The sequence below is a fragment of the Lepidochelys kempii genome, chromosome 14, assembly GCF_965140265.1.
Source record: "Lepidochelys kempii isolate rLepKem1 chromosome 14, rLepKem1.hap2, whole genome shotgun sequence".
NCBI lineage: Eukaryota > Metazoa > Chordata > Testudines > Cheloniidae > Lepidochelys > Lepidochelys kempii.
The window spans coordinates 11,107,571-11,129,987 of NC_133269.1; the positions used below are offsets into that span (position 1 = coordinate 11,107,571).

Genomic DNA, 22,417 nt, shown 5'->3' on the forward strand with positions numbered 1-22,417 from the left:
GGTATTCGCTAGCCAAGCATCATTTATCCATTTATATTTTTATTCAAATGCAGGCTATTGAAACAAACCCAAACTTGCATTACAAAAAACACCCTCACTCGGTTGTTCAATTTTTAGGGTGGATCTGCCAGCCCCAACAAACAAGAATGCAGCAGTGCTGCTTAGATTTTCTGGCATGCCATAAATAATGTTCTAAATTAGATGGTTACTTCTATTTTCTATATCAGAACAACTACAATACACAAACAATGAAGAAAAAGAAGATCAGAATGGAGGACACATATACTCAAAGCCTCCCATCCAGCACACAACCAGTATACCAAGCCATATGCTGGGTATTTCAGCCAGGACAGGAGCTGGTGTCAGGGCAAGCTGCAGAGCTAGAGGAAAGGGGGAGGACAGGAGAATCCAGGTGCAAGGTAACATACTGGGGTGTATATATCCAACGCAACACTCCAAATTCTGCTCTCTCCTTTTTGCACAACAGAACTGAATCAATTCTGTTGTCAGGGGCCTCAGCATCTACAGAAGAGGAGGAATTATTAGCTCCATAGTGCCCATCATGCTGTCATATGCAAGATAAGTGGCACTGAGGTCTGTCTGCACTTATCAAGGTACACACCCCTAATAACCTGAAAATATTAGCTTAAAAAATACCCACAAAGAAAGAAAAGAGAGCCAACCTAGTAGACAAGCAAGCTTTTCTCTGGTTTGTAGGTCCTTAAGACTTGCTAAATGGGCCTTTTACCCCAAGTCACAAGAAGGAACTAGAAGGGAATACTACTTTTTAAGAACTATGCCTCAGATGCTCGTGAGAACTCACTTTCACCCCAGTATTTACTCTGAAAGCTCAAACAAAATTATGAAACCTAATTAGTATATTTTATCATGATCGGAAATGAAAATGTATTTGTTGGCGTAATTTATACTTGCGTTGCTGATTGAGAATTCATTTTTGTAAGCCATGCACAATTGAGCAAAACTATGATTACATGGTGATAATTTGGGAAGCAGGAAACATCTATTCTGGAAGAAGACATTTTTATGACTCCTCTCTCAAATTTTTCCCCATACAGAATTGTTTAGATAGATTCATTAATTAATATCTGTAAAGGGCTTTGAAGCTGAAAAATAATATATAAGGAAGGTAAGTAATAATTAGCATTTACAGGTCTACCATAAATGTGTGTTTTTATCATTGAAAAGCTCAAAAAATAAGAATCACATCACTTTCAAGTTAGAGCATTTTTCCTTCTACAGTCTCATCTTCCGGCTTTTTGTACTAGTCACATATAGTATAATGCTCTGTAGTGCTCTCAAACACCTTTAAATGTAACAGAGCACCCACTGCTTCACATATTGCAAAGCCAGAGACACTATGTAAGTATTTTTTATTTACTAAAAAAAAATAAAGAAAAAAGAATACATATCTGAGCTCAACTTGATCTTTCTCTAAGTAATTGCTTTCAATACACTAGAATAGCCATAAAGAACACTTACTTTCTCCTGATCTTTTAATGTTAATCCAAACATAGGCGGAAAGGTGGCAGATCTGGTTATGTCAATAGATTAGGTCTTTGGTTCATAAATAACTTAATTAACAAGAAGAAGCCTTGAATATTATTAAAGTCAATTTCACCACAATCATAATTTTTTTAGTATTATCATATAAAAATGCAAGAACAAACTTCGAAGTTCAATGCTGAAGTTCCTATGCAAGGGAATTTTGTTTCCAGAAGGATTTACAGGACTGGAATTTAGGCTAACTTTTCAGTCTTGAAAAGAAACAGAGTAACCATCCAGAATAACAGAGCCTAAGGGCATGGCTACACTGGAAACTTCAAAGCGCTGTTGCGGGAGCTCTCCCAGTGCTCCTGGTAATCCACTTCCAGGAGGGATTGGCTCCGCACTCGGAGCCCATTTACACACGCTTTAAAGCGCTCTGACTTGCTGCCCTCGGGGGGTGATTTTTCACCCCCCGAGACAGCAAGTTAGAGCACTATAAAATGTAAGTGTAGCCAATAGGACACACATTGCAGCACTATAAAATAATAAAGAATAATCTAACTTCGGTATGGGACATTTCCAATAAAAATGCGCTTTTAAATATCCAACAGCAAACTGAATACTGGAAACATCTTTTCAAAAGATTAATATGCTCTACAAGAAGATGCTGCTACAGTGAAAAGAATATACAGGAGGCTAAGAAAAACCCCTCTGAAGGGAGGAGAATAAGATGTCACTAAATATATATATATAAATGCCATCTGCAAACATATATTATGTAAAAATGAGATTTAAGAACAGCACAAAGCATGAATTCACATTGGGCATTAAGTTGTTTCTATACTACTTTCACTAAAAATTACCAAAACTATTCTGTGGGTATGTGGTATTCAAACCATGGTAACACAATGGATACAAATACTAAACTTATTAAGTCGCCCTGAGGTATGTAAAATATGGGGGAAGGTTGGAATGGAAATGATTGCTCATAAAATTCTGAAGAAAACTGCTGGCAATTCAAAATGCAGTAATTACAAATCAGATTGTCATAGCTCTGCTGAAGAGAACGGACTTATGACCATTCACACCAGCTGAGAATCTGGCCCTAAGATGCTTTGGAAATTCTCACCCCCAATATTTTTCATGTCACCAGAATAATCAATTAATCTTGATTATTTAACATCTAAAAATGTTAATGACCTGCCCAATACTAGTAAAATGATATAGAAAAGAAAAACGATTCCTGAACTGTGCTAAGAGTAACCAGTAGCAGTAATAAAAATAACTAAAAACACATTTTAGTGTACTTTGTAGAAGGAAAAAATAGATTAAATCTGATCGTTAATATAAACCATACAATATTTGATATATCATTCTCTTCTCTCCTACAAAATTTTGTCATAAATACTATTAAATAGTTTTACATATTGAGAAAAAGCAAGTAAAAATAGTAAATCTTGACACCAAATAATACCTAAGTGAGAATACAGAACATTTGTGCTATATGTATAATTGAGTGATGCTGAAATTTCTCAGAAGAAACAAAAAACCCATTAAAACCTCACACTCAGACTAAAATATTTAGTGCCAGAACAGATTCTGAGTGCTAATAGCTGTGGGGTAAAATCCTAATAATAGCTATTAAAACTAAACCTTCAGTACTTTGTTCTGTTGTTTTGTTACCTACAATATATTAGGGGGTTTAAAAGTTTGATATTCTAGTGTACTGAAACAAAACTAAAAAGAGTCACAGATTTCAAAATACCTTTACTGCACTTTTGTTAGTTCACACACTATGAAAATGCTATTAAAACCTAATGATTTGGCATACCAGTACAAGAGAGAAAGCACATCAAAACGCTCTGGTTCATCCTCATCCATCAGTGAAAGCAGGGACATTCTTCAAGACACCAGTGAAAAGAAGAACAAAAGCATCCAAAAGACACTCAATATTTCTAATTCAGTAGGATAACAATTACATGCTGGACAATTTCTGTTACCAACTAAAAAATCTCAACAGACAGAGACTGAGATGAGTGTCTCTTTCTATTTAATCTCTTCTGAAACCCTGTGCGTCACATGAGCTAATTCACCTATCAAAGCAATGTTTACTTTTTTCCCTTTATGGGATATGGATTTGTAGCAACCTTCAAGTCTCATAAAATACAAATGTGAGAAAAATTACTCGCATTAGCCTCAAATATGATTAAATGATGATACTGCATGTCCATCTGGCAGCAGACAGGTCACTGATAAGATACATCTTTTTTTACATATCCTAGAATTTACCCCCTCCAGATGATCCTCCAGATGGGGTCAAGTACAATATACAGCTAACTCCCTCTCTTTGATCTTTTTAAAGCAATCTTCCTAATAGATTGGATTACACACACAAAAAGAAAGCCAACTAAGCAACAGACAGACAGATGAGCCACCCATGAAAGAAACAGCAAAGACCATCAGTCATTTTCATTACACTATTGTGTACTCTCAGTCATGGCAGTGAATTAAAGCCAAGTTAAAAAAAAAACACACTAGTGTTTTCATCCACAGCAGACAAGCATTAATGCAGAACCCGGATGATTACCTTGACAATTTATTCTTTTTATACAGACCGAAGTAAATGCTATAGATAATATTTTTAATGTATGCTCTTTTTATGGAAAATTGATAGCAAAATGTAAGGAATATTTTCCTGTTGTTCTTACTTTTTTTTCCTGTGATCAGGTAAGCAGAAAATAAAATTCCCTTTTAAGTCACATTTCAAAATTATCTCATAAACATTCTTTCCAATATTCCTCTCTTTCTCTCCAATTCATTTTAGTAATCCTGCCTTTTACTTCGTTTTCTTAAAGCAACAGACAAATTGATAGAGAACAGAGGTGGTCTCTGATTTAGATCCCCACAAAATAGTCAGAATACATCTCAATGTACAGAACAAAGTAACAGTGAAGTGGGGAGCTTTCATAAAACCATGCAAAGGGTTCCCAGAAGCTGTCCCACAATTTTCAGTGCCAATATCCTGAGACACTTCTTTTAACAAATTACTAAAGCCAAATAGAGTTTCAGTGTCTGTCCACTCTAGATAAAATCTAATGGGCCTACAGCAAGAATGCTTGAAGGAATGTACTATGATAGAAGGAAACCTGCAGAGCCGTTCTCCTTAATCTAACAGAAGACCTGTCTGAGATCAGGCATACTCTAGTCTAGAGCGAGACGTGTATTATTTTAAAGATATTCAACGTCTAATATTTTGGCAAAATATTATTTCATACCATTTTCACATTTCACAAATGTTTCTTGTGGAGGTAGGAAATGAGTACGTAAATTCGCCTCACTCCTCCTTTGCCTAAAAAAAAAAAAAACTTGACTGAAGAGCTCAATTCGCCTGTCTTTCGTTTCTTTGTAAAATGAAATAGTGAAACCTGTCAGTTTCTCTGTGTTTCTCTCACCTCAGAGCTTTGTTTCAACAGAAAATGAATCCCCTCTAAAGTAGAGAGCAGCACTGTGACAAAATAGTATCTGCCAAGGTCTGGAACTGCACAGCAGGGTGCCGTGGCTATCCTAGAAATGGGCGCACATGCCAGAGAGTGCCTCCTTCTTAAAAGTTGTAGTGCGCACATTCGGCTGATATTTCATTTTTGTCAGGTAAGGCTTTTAAAAAAAAATTTCACCGTAAGCACTGCACTGTGTACAAACACACATAAAGAGACAGTCCCTGACTTGAAGCGATTATGGGAAGAGAGAGAGGAGTTCAGAGGGGTAAAGTGACTTGCCCAAGGTTACACAGCAGATCGCTGGCAAAGGTGAAACAGAACCCAGATCTCCTGACTCCCACCATGTTCATGTAAGGAGTTCCAATGGGGTCAATAAGACTACTCTCATAAGTTCAGTGACCTGGATTTGGCAGTGTAGACTTACTTAGTCCAGTTTAGCTCCACCAGTGTTAGCAACATTAGGACTTTGCAGTAGACAGGCTGTTAGTGTTTTAAGCACCATGTCATGTAATCTTGCTAAAACCATATCTAATTGACATGGTGCTTAAAACACTAACGGCCTTTCTACAGCAAAGCTGCCAATGTTACCAGAACCAATGGAGCTGAATCAGTCGTATCAACAGTGGGAATTTTGTGCAAAAATATCCCTTGTATAGACAAGGCTTTGTTGTTATTTAGGGTCATGTTTTCTATTTAACCAGTAAAAATGTCATTCAAGGCTTTATGTACTCATAAAAAAAAAAATCAAATCACAAACAGACGTTCATTTTTCTTAACCACAGATAAAAGATTTCCTTGCAATATCTAACCAAATAGGAGGAATTCCATCTTTTTCTTATCCTTTAGGTTTTTTCTGAGGAAATTGATTTTAAAAATCTGAGAAAGGTCTTTTCTAAAAATCAGAAAAGTTGGTTCATGCTATAAAAACTTCATCAGAAAATATTTATATCTTTTAAGCATTCTTAGTTTATTAAATACATTACAAGGGTAATGTACTTATCTTCCTCTGTCAACTTGTTCCCACCCTTGTCCATCTTTTTGTCAGTCTCTCAAACAATTACATTACCTTCTTCCAGTTAGCACTTCTGCATTGTTCAGCCTCTCTGAACTCATCTGCAAGGCCTGACCTTCTCCACGTTTAAGTCCCTCTTTTTCCACCTTTAGTGAATCTTTTTGATTCACATAGAAAATCTCTTTTGTTGCTCCCGACCTCTGTCTACATCTCTCTTTCAGACAAACTCCTTCAGGTCATGACATCACTTGTATGTCTGGAAAGAACCTAGCATATAACTGGGCACTACCCAAACAAATAATGCATAAAGTGATGATGATAATTCTGAGGAAAATTAAATTTAATAGACGTTTCATGTTATTCTAGTATGAATAGATAAGAACACACAACATGTTAGACAAAGAGATTAAGATTCTTCTTTGAACAGATATAAATTATAAATTACTGATGGTATCATTATGTGATGACTTTTCTCGAATTATATTTTATTACCAGTTAGCAACTGAGGTTAGACATATTCAGGTAATTTATCATCTGCTAAATAATCCTGTAATCCTTGGTAGCAAGAATCATGGAATTATTTCATAAAAAAAAAAGTCAATGATAAATTAAATCAGGGAAAAAAAATCCTACAGAAGTCAATTATATAACGGTAACCTTTCAGGTTAAAAACCTTAAAGGGTGAAAATTCATTAAGACGTTATGGCCCTTAGCCAGGTGAATGCTTTGTTATATAATATGGAAAAATACTTGCAACTGGTCTATCATGAAATAGTAATTAATTTTAAAAGAATTGCGGAATATGTCATTGGAAAGATTAAAACATATATTTCATTAAATGACACATGGTTAATCTAGAAAAAATATGAGAAAATAGGCCCAAGCAACAAAGTACAACAATGTGAATTGTACCAAGAATCAGAGGGGTAGCCGTGTTAGTCTGTATCCACCAAAACAATGAGGAGTCCGGTAGCACCTTAAAAGACTAACAAATTATCCAACACAAATTTGTTATTCTTTAAGGTGCCACCAGACTCCTCGTTCTTAATGTGAATTGTTTTTGTCTATTCCCTTCTACATAGCTATTTTAAACACAAGGAATGTAATGTTTAAACTTCCTGTAAATCTCAATTAGCATCTGAACATGTGTATTATTGATACATCATCATATTATCTAAATATATTAGAAAATTGTGAAGCGTCACATGCAAAGATTGTGCCTAATCTGCATGTGCCTGCATCGACACAGAGAAACTGGGTAAGTTACATCTACAAATGACCAGACATGCACGACTATGATCCTTGCATAGCACACCCAAATGAGGAATGCAATTGTGTTCATATTTTTCATGTACACACCCACTGTTCAAAAAATAATAGTCAAGCTTTCTGAAGAACCATGATCTGGTATCAGTGACAATGCAGATAACTATGAAGAATATTTAGCTAAGTTTATTTGGCCCTTTAAAAAGGATACAGCCATGTGCTGCATAGGACATTTGTTTTTAATTTTCAATTGTTTGTAAGAAACAAAAAGAAAATTTATTTCTTTATTGATTTTGTACTTTTCCATCTGGCAAATATACAGTTTTGTTCTTTCAGGTTCCAATACAACTGAAATTAAAATGGCTATTAATCTGCTTATCTTTTGCCAGTATCCTTACAAATTTGTGAATATGGTAAGTTAGTTTGCCAATACTGAGAGCAGAACCCAGCAAGTTGTGCATGAGCACAACAGTCATGATACAATTCTGCACAAATTGTTTGTGTATGTTTTAAATTATCATTTTTGCTGACATGCTTGGCATGGTTATCTAGTGGTTTGAGAAGGATCTGTGAGTTAGGATTCCTGAATGCTATTTATTTTGAGCTAACCATGGAAAGGTTCCATTGGTTCAGTAACAGCTGATTTAAGGGTCAGCTGATTTAAGGGTCAGATTTCACTATAACCACTTATACAATTAATATAAAACTTACTTCTGAGACAGAGTTGTTAGGAAGTTAATTAATGTTTCTAGAACACTTTTTTGCATGAAAAAAAACAAGACAGACAAATGCAAACATTATTATGCAGAGAAGTAGCATGCCATAACATATAAACTCCATCTTTTGCATGACCTTATTGTTGCTGGCTCATTCCTAAGAGAAGCTCATTAAATACATATCTTCAGTAAACTTATAGCATGATATTCTACAACAGGAAAGTTTTCAAGGGAATATTGGTTATAATTATAATATATGCAGCTTTTCATCTCAAGGGCATCAGTTTGCAACCAGTGTAGGTTAAATGACTGAAAGATTTAAAAGCTGTTTTTATTTGGTGTTTGGTGGTCTCCATCTGGTATCAAGTGTACATGTGTCTACATTAAAAAAATATAACCAGAGTTGGTACTATTTTGCAATCTTAAGGTAGTCTCAGTAGGGAAACTGAGGAATGAATGGACTTGACTGAATTATTCTCCAACCCTTAGGGGTCGCTGCTTTGAGGCAGAGATGAGGATTGTGTGGCAATCTGGGGAAGCTTTTTAAATGGAAAGACAGAGGCCTTCAATCTCTAGGGCCATTGTGAACAAGAAATTGACACAATTAAAATATTTACATTTGTAAGAACTTGCTTTGGACTGTGTTTACCTTTAAGAACTCACTGAAACAACACACTATCACCAACCAAGGCTAACAATGAGAACTTGATCCAGTAACCCAACAAAATTTACCTTTTATGTAAATTTAGGGACTCTGTAGCGGCCATCTTCTTAGATGAACTGTTAAATGTTCGGAATAGAAGATTCTGAAAGATAAAGGACAGACCCTCAACCCAGATTAAAGATTGCTGTTAAAAAGGAGAAACCACTTTTAGAAACTTGCAGATATGTTTGATTTTAAATTCTCATACTAATTTACTAAATTAATTTACTAAATACTAAAAAAGACTGTTTGCCTGAAGATAAGTGGGAAGAGATCACTTCTGGTCATAACTGGTTCATGAATTCACTGCTGAGGAGCAAGTACCAAAAGCCTAACATCCTCAGCTCAGTTCTTTGTTGCACCACTATAAATTCAGAGTAACTCCACTGGCACAAATAGAGCTCCTCCAGATTTACACTGAAGAGTTACACAGATTTAGACCCCTTGTGATTTAAACCTTCTGTGAAACCCAATACAGTAATCATGATTACATTGTAAGAGGAACCTCAATATAATCCTAAAGAAGAAAATATGAACTCTGATTTTATTCCAATATTGATTATAGAGTTTTTCCATCTAGTTCCATATACAGTAAAGGACCATAGATTTTCAGATTCTGGGACTTGCTATAAAGCACAGTTTTCCTTTATAGCCTTTAAAAAAGTCAGATATACAGGTATGGGATATAAGGTGGAATTAAATATTGTTAATGAAACTTTGCAAAAGGGTCACTCCTATAACAGCCTCACCAAAACTGAAGGTCCATGAGAAACATGTCAGAATGTATTTAGGTTATAGTCATCTGATAAAGTGCTGGAACATTACTGGTGTGAAAATATCCTACCAGTTCATTTAACGTCTAGTTCCAACACGTTGGTTTTAAGTGAACATGACTTACTTCGTCCTCCCTTGCTTTTACTATCTCTACCCCTTCTGTTAACCAGGGGAATTATGAATATTGTTTTCACCCCTTTCGGCTGAAGAAACAAGCGTCCTTGATTGTAACAAGAGTCCTTCAATGATTCGTGTAATCAGTGTGTTACCAGGACGGGTTGGTATACCTCATTTTAGAAGGTAGCAAATTCATTAGCTGCAACATCTGGTGCAGTTGCTTGTCACCCTCTAGAGCGGCACCTGAAAACAAGATGTGCCACACATTCTGAAAATGCAGCCCAACTATAGGATCCAAAGCTTATTGTTTCAGTTGTGTGGGTTTTGACTTAAAGTGATGTAAAAAAGGAACTCATAAATCATAAAAATCCAAGGTTTCAGAGTAGCAGCCATGTTAGTCTGTATCTGCAAAAAGAAAAGGAGTACTTGTGGCACCTTAGAGACTAACAAATTTATTTGAGCATAAGCTTTCGTGAGCTACAGCTCACTTCATCAGATAAAATCCAAGTAATTACAAAGCCAAAATCAGGTAGAGCTTGTTCTGCAACTCTGAAGCCTTTTGAAAATCTAAAACAAAAACCAATTCTCAGAAAACCAATGCATGAGTAATAACTTGACTTATCCATGCATCATTTACCAATCAGTAGAGATAAGTACCTACACTCACAAGAGGTGTCCTGAAGTTTAGCCTAATAAAATTTGCAAAACTCTGAGTTCCTTGGATGAAGTTCTACATAAAAGTGAAAAGTATTGGTATTCTTTCAAACCCATCAACTAATACAATGATTGTAGCATAGCTGCCCTCAGTGTGAGTTTGATACTCCCAATTCCCCCACACACATCCTAAATAATGGCAAACATTTTGCACCACTTTCAAATTTTCCATCAATTGTTGGACATGTAAAGTTTCTTTTTAAAGACACAGACCAATTTGTTCTTTCTGTCCTTAAGTGTATGTTTGTGAAAAAGTAAAGAAAAATATTTACATTAAATAAAATTTTTAAAAGACAGACTAAGCTTCCCCAGGAATTTTTGCTCAAGGTTTCATTATTCATTCATCTTCTCTAGATAATGCTATTGTCACCTATAGGGCGGGGCCAGCACAGTTAGGATTAGCTACCTTTGTGAATTTCTGTGAACTTGATTGTCATGAAATCACTGCTGTTAACATCACATTGGTATGTTACACAACCTGTCAATGTTTCCTACCAAAATATAGTCAAATCAATACACAACGGGGTGACAATGCAGCAAAATATAACCCATTGACTCAAACTTGATCCCACTGCAAAAAGCCATCAGGACACAGCATACAGACATGGTGTTCAAAAATTTGGCTTGCGTCCAAAACCATGCCATTTGCAACTATTTGTTCAAATAAATGGAATTACATCATTACATCCATCACTCTGTACCAAGATGCCATTACAACAACTCTGAACTTCATCAACTCACTGCTATGCATGACTTCACAGAAGGGCACTGCCTGAAAATGCCAGTGTGCTGCATGAAAGCATTATGATGCAATAGAATAGACTTGGCCAAAAAACCAAGGCACTACAGTGAAACATTGCAACCAAGTACCATCATGCCATGTTATAACATTGACTGTGCTGCATCAAGACTCCCTAAAACCATAGTGTGGCAATCCATGGCAGGATGCTTGCTTGGTCCAATGCAAACAGTCTGACATGAGCCTGTGGTGAGGTTCTGCACAGCCCCCAAAACACTGCAGGCTACAGGAACTTCCCTACAACGACATAATGGCATGTAGCCCCTGAGAAATGTCCCTGCAGCAAAGGGTCCCTTCACATTAGAGAAACAGCCATGAACCTTCCCTGTGCTGGTGGATGACCCTGCAGAGACATTTTTGCTGGGGACAGCCCTGGGGGAAAAAGGGTTTGGTGGGGTGACACTCCCCCAAGATCAGACCTTTGGGAGAAGCAGAATGCTCCCCATGCTATCCCCACTGACAGTGCAACTGTGGCCCTGGCCATGTCCCCGTTGAGAATGGTTTCCCTTCCCTGAGGCAGCCCCACTAAGAGTGCATTCCCACGGCAACGTTCCCATTCAGAGCGCTCCCGCCGCCCCTGGGCCAGCCCCATTCAGCGTGCTCCCATTCCCGTTGCCATGTCCCCATTGGGAGTGCTCTTACCAACGCTGAGCTGCCGCCACTGGCAGCGCCCCCACTGCCCCTGCCCTGCCCCCATTGGGAGCGCCCCCCCTGCCCTACCATGTCCCCAGTGGCAGCACTCCCTGTGCCCCTGCTATGCTCCCAGTGAAAATGCTGCCCATGCCCCTGTCATGCCCCCATTGGGAGCGCCCCCCCACCCCTGCCATGCCCCCAATGAAGATGCTCTCCCCGCCCCTGCCATGCCCCCATTGGGAGCGCCCCTGCCATGCCCCCAGTGAAGATGCTCCCCCCCGCCCCTGCCATGCCCCCATTGGGAGCGCCCCTGCCATGCCCCCAATGAAGATGCTCTCCCCGCCCCTGCCATGCCCCCATTGGGAGCGCCCCTGCCATGCCCCCAGTGAAGATGCTCCCCCCCGCCCCTGCCATGCCCCCATTGGGAGCGCCCCTGCCATGCCCCCAGTGAAGATGCTCCCCCCGCCCCTGCCATGCCCCCATTGGGAGCGCCCCTGCCATGCCCCCAGTGAAGATGCTCCCCCCCGCCCCTGCCATGCCCCCATTGGGAGCGCCCCTGCCATGCCCCCAGTGAAGATGCTCCCCCCCGCCCCTGCCATGCCCCCAATGGAAGATGCTCCGCCCGCCCCTGCCATGCCCCCATTAGGAGCGCCCCCCCGCCCCTGCCATGCCCCCAATGAAGATGCTCCCCCCGCCCCTGCCATGCCCCCATAGGGAGCGCTCCCCCCGCCCCTGCCATGCCCCCAATGAAGATGCTCCCCCCCGCCCCTGCCATGCCCCCAATGGAAGATGCTCCCCCCGCCCCTGCCATGCCCCCATAGGGAGCGCTCCCCCCGCCCCTGCCATGCCCCCAATGAAGATGCTCCCCCCGCCCCTGCCATGCCCCCATAGGGAGCGCTCCCCCCGCCCCTGCCATGCCCCCAATGAAGATGCTCCCCCCGCCCCTGGGAGCTGTGTGAGGGGAGGCACCGTGTCAGCACAAAGCCCTGGTGAAAGTGACAGAGAACCGCTGAGCCACACGCGCCAGCCGACGGGCGTCCCCGCAGCTCCTGGGCGGGGCAACGAGAACGCGAACTTACCCCCTGCGGCCGCCGTAGACTGTGAGCCACGGAGCCTGGAGACTGCTCGGTCCCTGCCGCGCAGCCACCTGACCCTCCGAATCTCGCGAGAATAGCGCGTCACATGTGGGAAGTGTCACCCTGCCCGACGGAGCCGGGTCGTCACGTGAGAGGGGAGGATGGGGCTGGGCGGGCGGGGCTGGAGGTGCCTCGGGGTCCTTCCGCTGCCGCGCGTGGCTGCCGGATCGGGCCCGCGCGTGCTCAGTGTCTGGGCCCGAGGCGCTGGGGCGCCCCTCGCCCGGGGGGGCTGGGCCTGCGGCCAGTGCCCTCGGACCGCGGCCCCGCACAGCCAATGGGGCCCCCGCGGGCCGGGGACCCCGGGCAGCGCCCCCCGCCGCCAGGCCTGGCCCGGGCTCCAGCAGGCGCGAGGGGCGGCGCGCCCCAACCCTTTCACGCGAGGCCAGGAGCAGGAGTGGAGACGCAGGAACAAGACCGTCCTGACCTACATCGCCGCCGCGGCCGTGGGCATGGTGGGCATGTCCTACGCGGCCGTGCCGCTCTACCGCCTCTACTGCCAGGTCAGGGCCGGGACAAGGACCCCCCCCCCCCCGCCCCTCCAAGGACTCCCCCGCCGGCCGGCCCAGCCCCGCTGGTCCCCCCCAAGCGAAGCCCAGAACTCTGGGAGGGTTAGGGCCGCTGCCCCCCTTCCCTCTCAGCCGCATCCAGGCTGAAGGCGGTGGGTCAAGTGCATACACTACCCCCGTCCCTATCCAGTGCAGGGACAGGCAGCCTGCGCCCGCTCTTGTCCCTGCTGGGTCTGGCCGGGGGGGGGAGGCATCAGGGAAGGCCCCGAGCAGCAGGACGCTACACGGCTGAGAATACCAGTGTGGATGCGGTGGGCACGTAGAGATCTGTCTAGGGTATATAGCCTAGGGTTCAGTCGTGCAGGGCACGCTCCCCACCTAAACCTTGACTCTGTCTGCGCTGCTGTTTATACCTATGCTAGGTGGGCGTGCGGTGTACATACTCTCCGCCCTGCCAAAGGCATCGATGTACCTGAATATCAGGCTCTAGCAGGGCCCAGGGTTCTCACTTCCCTCTGCCCCATATATTTTAAATCCGTGCCCTCCACTTGCTGTTGGTTGTTGATGGTATTATCAGAGCACCTAGGAGTCTAGTCAATGGCTAAGACCCTGTTATTCACCTGCCTAGTTATTTTTATTTATTATTGTTTCAAAAGAGCAGTGTAACAAAATTACTCTTTCCCCAGTTTGTTTACTGTGTGTATGGTAATTTTCACTTTCCTCACTACAGTCTGGTGTTTGGATGGAATCTTTCATAAATGGGAAAGGGACAAAAAAATCAATGAAAAAGAAATAGATTTGGTAAGGGGACTCTTAGGGAAGAATAGTACCTGACACTACTTTCAATTCTTCTCTGCAATTGACTAGATCTTATTGTTATCTTTAACCTTCTTTCTACAGAGGTTGAAATTGTTTACTTTCTTGTACCTCAAATACCATCAAGTTTTCAATTTTAATACCACTAACTACAACTTTTCTTTTTGTAAAGGCTACTGGATTAGGTGGGTCAGCAGTAGCAGGCCATGATTCAGACCAGATTGAGACTATGGAACCTGTTAAAGATCGCATCATTAAGGTCACGTTCAATGCTGATGTGCATGCAAGTCTACATTGGAATTTTAGACCTCAGCAAACAGAAATATACGTAAGAAACTTACACAACAATTCATTTAGACATTATAGAATGATTATCAAAACTACAAAAAAACCTTACAAAACTGAAAAATTGAGGCTTCAAATCTTAACTTTTTAAAACTTGTTTGTATTAGGAGCTAACACAGTACATTAGCTCTGATCTTGAAAAAATTTAAACATGGGTATGAGCCTTTTCAGGATCAAGACTATAGGTAAGCCTATTCATGGACTACTCATACGTAGTTACAGGATGGGAGTCTTATTTTTCAGCACTCATTCGACTAGTATGATTGACGCTACTTTCATTTGAATTAATAAATGTTAATGTCACAGCTTTAAAGGATACTGTCAAAGGGCTTTTGAATAATTTAAAAATAATTGTAGGTGTTTGATTTTTGCCTCTTAAATTGAAAAACAGTAATTAAAATATTTTTCCTTACCAGATATTTTTCTCGGTTGCCGCTGTACACAGTGGTTTGTAGATTACTTTCTTAGATCCTTTTTTGAAAAGGTTAATAAAAATTGCATGGGCTGCAAACAAGGGTAAAAACACAAGTTGGGGCCCCAGTCTTCCACTTTACAACGCAGGTGGGCATTGAAGCCTGCAGGGCTCACGCTGGCATGCCAAAGCAATTCCCGTCAGCATTGGGGCTTAGGTCAAGTAGGGCACTTTCTCTTCTTGTCAGTATTCTTGCATTATGATCTTTGTATTGATTTTTTTTTTGCCTTCAATAATATTGTTACTGTTTAAAACTGGTTACCAACAAAGGCTCTTATGAGGTCAGTCATGTTCCTTGATCAGTTTGTTTGAATTCATTATTGCAATTAGTGTTCTGATATTTTTTTTCAACAGGGCTATTGGACTCCTGCTAGCCCGAGTCTGTTGACCTAGGCTGGGAGGCTCACTGCCATGGGCTGTGTAGATATACCCTGGAAGTCCAGTATCTTGTAGGATAAGATCCAAAATGTATCCATATTATGATTAATTTTGTGTGTGGATATTGAAGCTAGTTCTCAATACTGTTTTTAATTTATAATCACTTTTCCAGATTCACTAATGTTGGAAATATAGGAAATAGATAACTTGCAGTGAATCTGTCTTTAAGGCAGCTAAAAAAATTATCACTGGAATAAATTTAGCAACTTAAGTCTTACAGAACTTTGTGAGAGTGGTGTAATGAACTTAAATTAAATACAATCATTGTATTTTTCTTTAAACAGGTTGTACCAGGAGAGACTGCATTGGCATTTTACAAAGCAAAGAATTCTACAGACAAACCAGTAATTGGAATCTCTACATATAACGTGGTTCCATTTGAAGCAGGACAATATTTCAATAAAATACAAGTAGGTGAAGTGTGTAACTCCAAGGCGTGTTAGGCAATCTAGGCTGGCAAACTGAAAAATTCAGTATTTCAGACATTATCCTTTTCCAAATGGGCATGCATCAATTCACGTATTTAGCCTAGGCTAAATCATAGAAGGCGGGTACTAAAAGTCCCATTAGAGTGGCTCCCAAAGTGTAAAAGATGGACCACTAGCGATCTTGAGGGCACTTGTGGGTTGAACAGTCATATGGTACTGATTGTTCACTTCAAAACTATTAAATACTTTCCTAATATAATTTTTCAATTTAAGCAATTGCTGTAATTGCCTCTTGGTATTTACTCACCAGAGAGGGGAGATGATCCATGAATCACAAATAGGAGAGAAGTTTGTATCATGGACCAGATCTCTGTTAAAACACAGTATAAGAGAGAACCTGCTATCCCGTCACAATCACAGATCTCATTCCATTAGACATTTAAGTTTACTAAAGTACGAGCAGTGTGAAAAACAGAATACAAAGGCTGTTTTTTAACATGCAGCGTGTACGTATTTGTTTTGTAACTGTTCTCACTTTTCACCATGTACAGTGCTTTTGTTTTGAAGAACAGCGGCTTAATCCCCAAGAGGAGGTGGACATGCCTGTGTTTTTTTTCATAGATCCTGAATTTGCTGAAGACCCAAGAATGGCCAATGTTGATCTGATCACTCTTTCTTACACCTTTTTTGAAGCAAAAGAAGGACACAAATTGCCACTCCCAGGTTATCAATAATATACTATCTATACAATGAATAAGTAGTTTCTCTGGTACCTGGCAGCCAAATGATCTGTCAACTTTGCAAAACGCATTCTTCCAAAGACACAAGAAGGATATGAAACACCACATAGAACTACTGTACAATATGAATTTGTATTTTAAATTATTAAACCATGACAGATATGCTGTTAAGGTGTGATTTTATTTGACTTTCTATAGAAGGACCAATAATGTGTCTGAATACATAGGAAAAGGGAAATCTTTGTGGGTAAGTGCAAATGGAAATCTTCAAAACAATTATTTTCAGATTTAGCTTTACATTCAATTGATAGGAACAGATCTGTCTACTAAATATCTGGGGGTATGGAGTTTGTAATGTCCTCTGTTGATGGAAACCTGATAAGAAAACTGTTAATACCTGAAAATGATAAAGAGCTTATGGTACTTCAGAAGAAAGACAACTTTAACTGATCTTGTATTTTAGGTGAAAAGGAATACCCCTTACTAGTAAATATTCTACCTAATCTTGTGAGACCTCATGAGAGAAACAAAATCAGTTTTGGTCACTAAAGAATACTTAAGTGGTGCAGGAAAAGAAGTTGATGATTCATTAGGTGGAACTCTTCCTTTTAAGACTGTACTGAATTAATGTAGTCTGACAGATACCAGTGGTCACTGCTGCTAGAGGTACTGGGGTTTGGATGTCATGCACAACAGAGGTCCTGACTACTTGCGGTTATTTTTCAGAAAACAATTTGAGCTATTTGTTAGACAAGTATTTCTCTCACAGTTCCAATAGGTTATGGTATTCAATTTTGGTAAACAGCAGTACAGTGTTGTGTACTGTTAAAGAGCTGCTGTTTCACCTCAGAGGTGGCTGCGTTTTGGCGGTATGTGAGAATAATTTCTACATGCATATCTTATAGGAGAATTAGGCTGATTTGTGAAGACTTTGATATCTTTGAAAGATGGTATAGAAGCTCTTACTGGGTTATTTTTTATTGTAACATTATGGCAGTTTTGAACCAGAGCTTAACGTTTTGCATTGCTGGTTTCTACCTAAGCCCCAAAGAAAGTAGCAAAAATGTTCACAGAAGACTCTCAAAGAGTGATGTAGCTTATCTCAAAAGCAGTGAGGAAGTACAATACTAGATCAGAATAGTTCTTCCCTACCTGCCCTTCTTTCTACGTATTAATATGGCTTTCCACATGATCTTAATCATTAATGGGTTTTATTCTCACAACAACCCTGTGATATAGGCAGTTATCCTCATTTTATGCATGGGTGAACTGAGGCAAAGGGTGGAGAAAGTGACATGCCCAAGCTCACACACACATGGAACTCAGGTCTCAAATCCCACTCTAGTATCCTTTTCCTCCTAGACCATCCTTCCTACGCTCTCTTTAGTGCATGGGCCGTGATAAAAGTAATACCAAAAGTAGTATTTCAGAATACAGATATCACCGTAAGGGGCACATTAGAAATCATGACAAAATATCTAATTGCTATCATTTAGGTCTCAGCAAATTACATTTGTATATGATTTAAGAACAGTGCTATGCAGAGGAGCTCTTGTTGTTCCCCTGTCTCTATTTTTTGTGCAACTTTTACGTATATCCAAATTATTGGTTGTTTTTAAAGTACTTGGAAGTCTCTTTCAAAACAAAGAACATTATTGTACTGTATATTTACTGGCATCCAGTGTATCTTTTGTAATACCACAATGTGAAATCTAAACTAGACTGATTAAAACTATTGTAGTAGTTTTATGCTGAGTGTTACATTGTTCTGCTGCATAAAATGATTTTTACATGGTGTGGACAGTCTAAGCAAAGCTCTACCCTGTGCAGGATTGTAAATTCTAGAATGAGGGCCAAATATTGGCCCCAGAGAAGTCTATGGAGATTTAGCCATTGACTTATTTCTTCAAATGTATACTCCAACAACCACAAGCTTCCTTTGGAGCTCTGGGTGCTTTAGACAGACTGTTAGAAACTCAAAATAAACACACTTTATTCCCCTTCAATAATATTGCCATAGCAGCACAAACAAAAGTTGAATAAATCCCAATAATAAAATTTCTCCCAGAGTCCTCCACCAACTTCACCCAGTTCTCTATGGGCCACTGATATGTTATATATGCCTTATAAATAAAGAACTCAGAATATTACATACCATGCAAATACTAGGGGTATAGGGGCCCTAGCCGAGAACACTGCCATGGGTTCCTCTCTTAAGCCTTGTCTACACTTAAGATTTGCCATTTTATCTGTGTCAGCATAGTTAAGCAGCAGAGCCTCCCCACCCCTACTATCAATGCAGTTTATATGAGTATAGCTTATTGCAGTTAATGAAATAAGTTGTCTCCCCATAAAGCACTTGTATAACTATCTACATTAGGGCTTTTACTGGCCTAGCTATGCTGAGGGAAAAAAAAAAATGAAATTCCAAGTGTCATAGAGCCGGCTGGGAATTTTGCATTGGAGTGAGTTGAGCAGCAAGCTGGAAAATTCCATTTCATTTCTTCTAAAATGGAATTTTGAGACTTTTCACCCAGTGAAAAATTTTGATTTTCTGTCCCAATTCAGGAAAAAATGTTCAGGGGACAGAAATTCTATTTTCTGGCCTGATTACTGACAATGAAACTTAAATGAACCATTCCTGATTCTGAAGCTGGAGACCACATCAGACTAAAGACAAGATGTTTCTTTTAAATGGGTCTGTGATTTCACTGTAAGGCCTTTGTCTGCACTAGAGCAGCTTTCATGCATGTTGTTGTAGCCATGTCAGTCTCAGGATATTTGAGACAAGGCGGGTGAGGTTATATCTTCTATTGGACCAACTTCTGTTGGTGAGAGAGACAAACTTTTAAGCTTACACAGAGCTCCAGACCCGAAGAAGAGCTCTGTGTAAGCTTGAAAGCTGTTCTCTAGAGCAATTTGGCATGTTGGCCATTGTGGAGGCCCATCCCCACCCACATACCTGTCACACCTTACATTCACACACAGCGGTGTAAGTATTTGTGGGGTGGTGTTACCATGAGGGGTATTTCACCCTTTATGAATGACAACTGGTAAGAAGTCCAAGTGGTAAGATTTAGTTTTCCACTGATAATTTGTTTTTCCTCTGGTTTTGTATGATAAAAGACAGTATAACAGTTGGTGAACTTAATATAATTTAATATTGCTTACATTTTTGAAGTTAAAATAATAAAATCGAACTTTAAACGCACAGATTCAAAAAAATCTTAATCTGACTTGCCAGCCACAAAAACCTATTTAACTAAGTTTTGTATCACAACTTTCAATTCAGAGCACTATTAAGTCTTTCATGAAAGTGCAAATTTTACATTCAGTGTAAATATGGAAGGCACTTTAACCCTGCAAATAAAAGTAGCACTTTTTAATGATCAAGGTACTTAAAATAATTCAATCATCAAATAACTTTTCCATATTGCTCTTCTTCCATCACTACAGGTATTTTTCTTTTCTCATAGGATTAAACACTCTGAAAAATAAAAACAACACTTAGGAAAGTGTTGATTGCTTCATACCCAGTTTTTAAAGAGGCACATTAAAATTAAAAGTGAGGATGTGGTGTGATACAAGTAAGCAGAGAAGTTTACAGAAACAAAAAAATCCATTTCCTGTGCTGACAAGCCCAGAAGAAAGTGTTCAGTCTCCAACTCAGAGCGGGTCCTTATTAAGAAAAAACCCATGAATCAGTTTGTTGAACGAAAGCTTGCGTAAAATGTAGGGGTGTTTTTTTCTCCTTTGTTTTACAATAGACTCTTCAACCAAACAGGTTTTAGAATGAAGTAACATCTGCATTCAAAATATAAAGGCAAAAGGGTTCCATACTAAGTATATTCACACAACCATCGATAGATCTAATATAGGAGGATCCTAGATACAGAACTCCTCTTAGGTTTTTGGATGGTGTCGCCCATATTAGTTGCCCAACTGACAGCACTAATGCTAAAAAACAGATTGAGTTATGCAGTTCCTGTAGATCAGAGGTGGGTAAACTATGGCCCGCAGGACCCTCCTGCCTGGCCCCTGAGCTCCAGGCCCGGGAGGCTAGCCCCTGGCCCCTCCCCTGCTGTTCCCCCTCCACTGCAGCCTCAGCTCACTGCGCTGCTGGCATAATGCGTTGGGCGGCAGGGCTGCGAGCTCTTGCCGGGCAGCGCAGCTGCACAGCCACGGCCTGACCCGGTGCTCTGTGCTGCGTGGTGGCGTGGCTGGCTCCAGATAGGCAGCACGGCTGCCTGCCCTGGTGCTCTGGGCAGCACAGCTGTAGTGTGAATACTACAGGCAGTGCGGTAAGGGGGGCAGGGAACAGTGGGGGGTGGACAGAGGGCAGGGGGTGGGGGTCTGGATAGGAGGCAGGGTGGTCAGAGGGCAGGAAACAGGAGTTGAATTGCGGGCAGGAGTGTTCAGGGTGGTGGAGGGGGGCGGGGGTGTGGATAGAGGTCGGGGTGGTCAGAGGGCTTGAATGGGGGCAGGGGTCCCGGGGGGGGCAGTCAGGAAGGAGAGGGGGAGTTTGATGGGGCAGCAGGGGGCAGTCAGGGGCAGGGGTTCCGCGGTCAGGGAGAAGGGGTGGTTGGATGGGGCATGGGTCCCGGAGGGGCAGTCAGGAATGAGAGGAGGGGTTGGATGGGGCAGCGGGGGGCAGTCAGGGGCGGGGAGGTCCACGGGCGGTCAGGGGACAAGGAGCAGGGGGACGGGGTAGATGAGGCAGGAGTCCTGGGGGGCCGGACCATGCCCAGCTGTTTGGGGAGGCACAGCCTTCCCTAACCGGCCCTCCATACAATTTCAGAAACCCGATGTGGGCCTGAGGCCAAAAAGTTTGCCCGCCCCTACTGTAGATGAATAGTTGTTCAATTTTGTTTGCTACATAAAATACAAAGCAGTTCAGCATGTTAGTTAATCTTGAAGTAAAGCTTTCCTCTGTAATTGAAGACTGCTTGTGTTCTGCTTCAGTTTGCAGCAGAGTGCATTATTCTGTAGACAATTTGGTTTCAGGCCCCAAACACACAAAACTGTTCCAGGCCCCAATCCTGCAAATACATACAATAATAGTCCCCTTGAAAAATAAGTGTGTGCAGACATGGGGCCTTACTTAGCTTATATAAAGTGGCAGTGATCAGAATTGAAAGCAGATCCAAACATAACACATGGAAGTGGATAACACATAAGACCCCAGTGCTTATTTGTTGCTGTGTTCAAAATAGGAAACAAGACTTTTCCTTGTATTCACTTGTCAGTTATAGAAAGCAGTCTACTGCTGGCATCAGAGAATAACTTTTATGTTCATTAAGAGAATTCACCTTCCACTCTTAGCAATCTGTATGCTTTTTAACTTCGGGTTTGGAGATATAATCATCAATTTCTTCATAAACAGCTCTGGAAGAAGAAGAGTAGGGTAAATACTAGGTCATGCTCATTTCATTGTATTCAGCAAAAATGTGTCAGTGAAATCCTGCTCAAGTGTGAATATTTCTCTTAAGTGTTTAAAATGGCTACTAGACAGCAGTTGAAGTGGCAGGACAGCCAGCGTTCAAAATTGAGCACATTGCTAATTGTGGTGAATTTGTGAAAATACTGCACATCTCCACCTGGGACACTAGGAGACACCACTAAACTTGTTTTCACTTTTGAACAAAATAGGATTTTAGTTCAGGTCTCCAGAAGTAAAATGGCTGGAGAACAAAAAAGTTAAACAAATACATACTGATTTTAATACATTAAAACTACAAAAGAAGATAGCTCTGAGCTAGTATATACTGTGAGGATATAGTGGGCTACCCTCACTAGGAT

At 41.0% G+C, this 22,417-nt stretch overlaps 3 protein-coding genes across 19 annotated transcripts in view; 1 reads left to right on the forward strand and 2 right to left on the reverse strand.

Annotated features, from left to right (window-relative positions):
- The window catches only part of STXBP4 (syntaxin binding protein 4), a 139,607-nt gene extending 126,709 nt beyond the window's left edge, over positions 1-12,898 (reverse strand). For 4 of the 12 annotated variants that reach the window (XR_012154917.1, XM_073311658.1, XM_073311648.1 and 1 more), the window contains exons 1-4: positions 9,762-10,244; positions 8,730-8,803; positions 6,070-6,300; positions 3,338-3,406 (exon numbers count right to left, since the gene is read on the reverse strand). Coding sequence is in view for 10 of the 12 variants with exons in the window: in XM_073311658.1 (XP_073167759.1) it covers positions 3,338-3,406; positions 6,070-6,116 (116 nt within the window). In the remaining 2 variants the exon portion in view is untranslated. Of the gene's footprint in view, positions 1-3,337; positions 3,407-6,069; positions 6,301-8,729; positions 8,804-9,761; positions 10,245-10,711; positions 11,778-12,816 lie in introns of those variants that run through there. The other 8 variants (XM_073311649.1, XM_073311653.1, XM_073311656.1 and 5 more) reach the window with 8 other exon arrangements.
- Positions 12,899-12,945: 47 nt separating this feature from the next.
- Positions 12,946-16,685, forward strand: COX11 (cytochrome c oxidase copper chaperone COX11). 3 transcript variants are annotated; one of them, XM_073311670.1, is made up of 4 exons: positions 12,946-13,373; positions 14,368-14,523; positions 15,735-15,860; positions 16,500-16,685. In XM_073311670.1, the coding sequence occupies exons 1-4, from the start codon at positions 12,975-12,977 to the stop codon at positions 16,542-16,544; spliced, it is 726 nt and encodes a 241-aa protein (XP_073167771.1). In that variant the 5' UTR covers positions 12,946-12,974; the 3' UTR covers positions 16,545-16,685. The 3 variants fall into 3 exon arrangements, with proteins under 3 accessions (XP_073167771.1, XP_073167770.1, XP_073167769.1); XM_073311669.1 differs by having other exon boundaries at positions 12,948-13,325; positions 16,430-16,685; XM_073311668.1 differs by having other exon boundaries at positions 12,951-13,373; positions 16,430-16,685.
- Positions 16,686-19,787: 3,102 nt separating this feature from the next.
- TOM1L1 (target of myb1 like 1 membrane trafficking protein) overlaps positions 19,788-22,417 on the reverse strand; it is a 35,012-nt gene continuing 32,382 nt past the window's right edge. For 3 of the 4 annotated variants that reach the window (XM_073311666.1, XM_073311663.1, XM_073311667.1), the window contains 2 exons: positions 21,928-22,003; positions 19,788-20,422 (listed from right to left, as the gene is read on the reverse strand). In XM_073311666.1, the coding sequence (XP_073167767.1) occupies positions 21,937-22,003 (67 nt within the window). In that variant the 3' untranslated portion in view covers positions 19,788-20,422; positions 21,928-21,936. The remainder of the gene's footprint in view (positions 20,423-21,927; positions 22,004-22,417) is intronic. The other variant, XM_073311664.1, reaches the window with a different exon arrangement.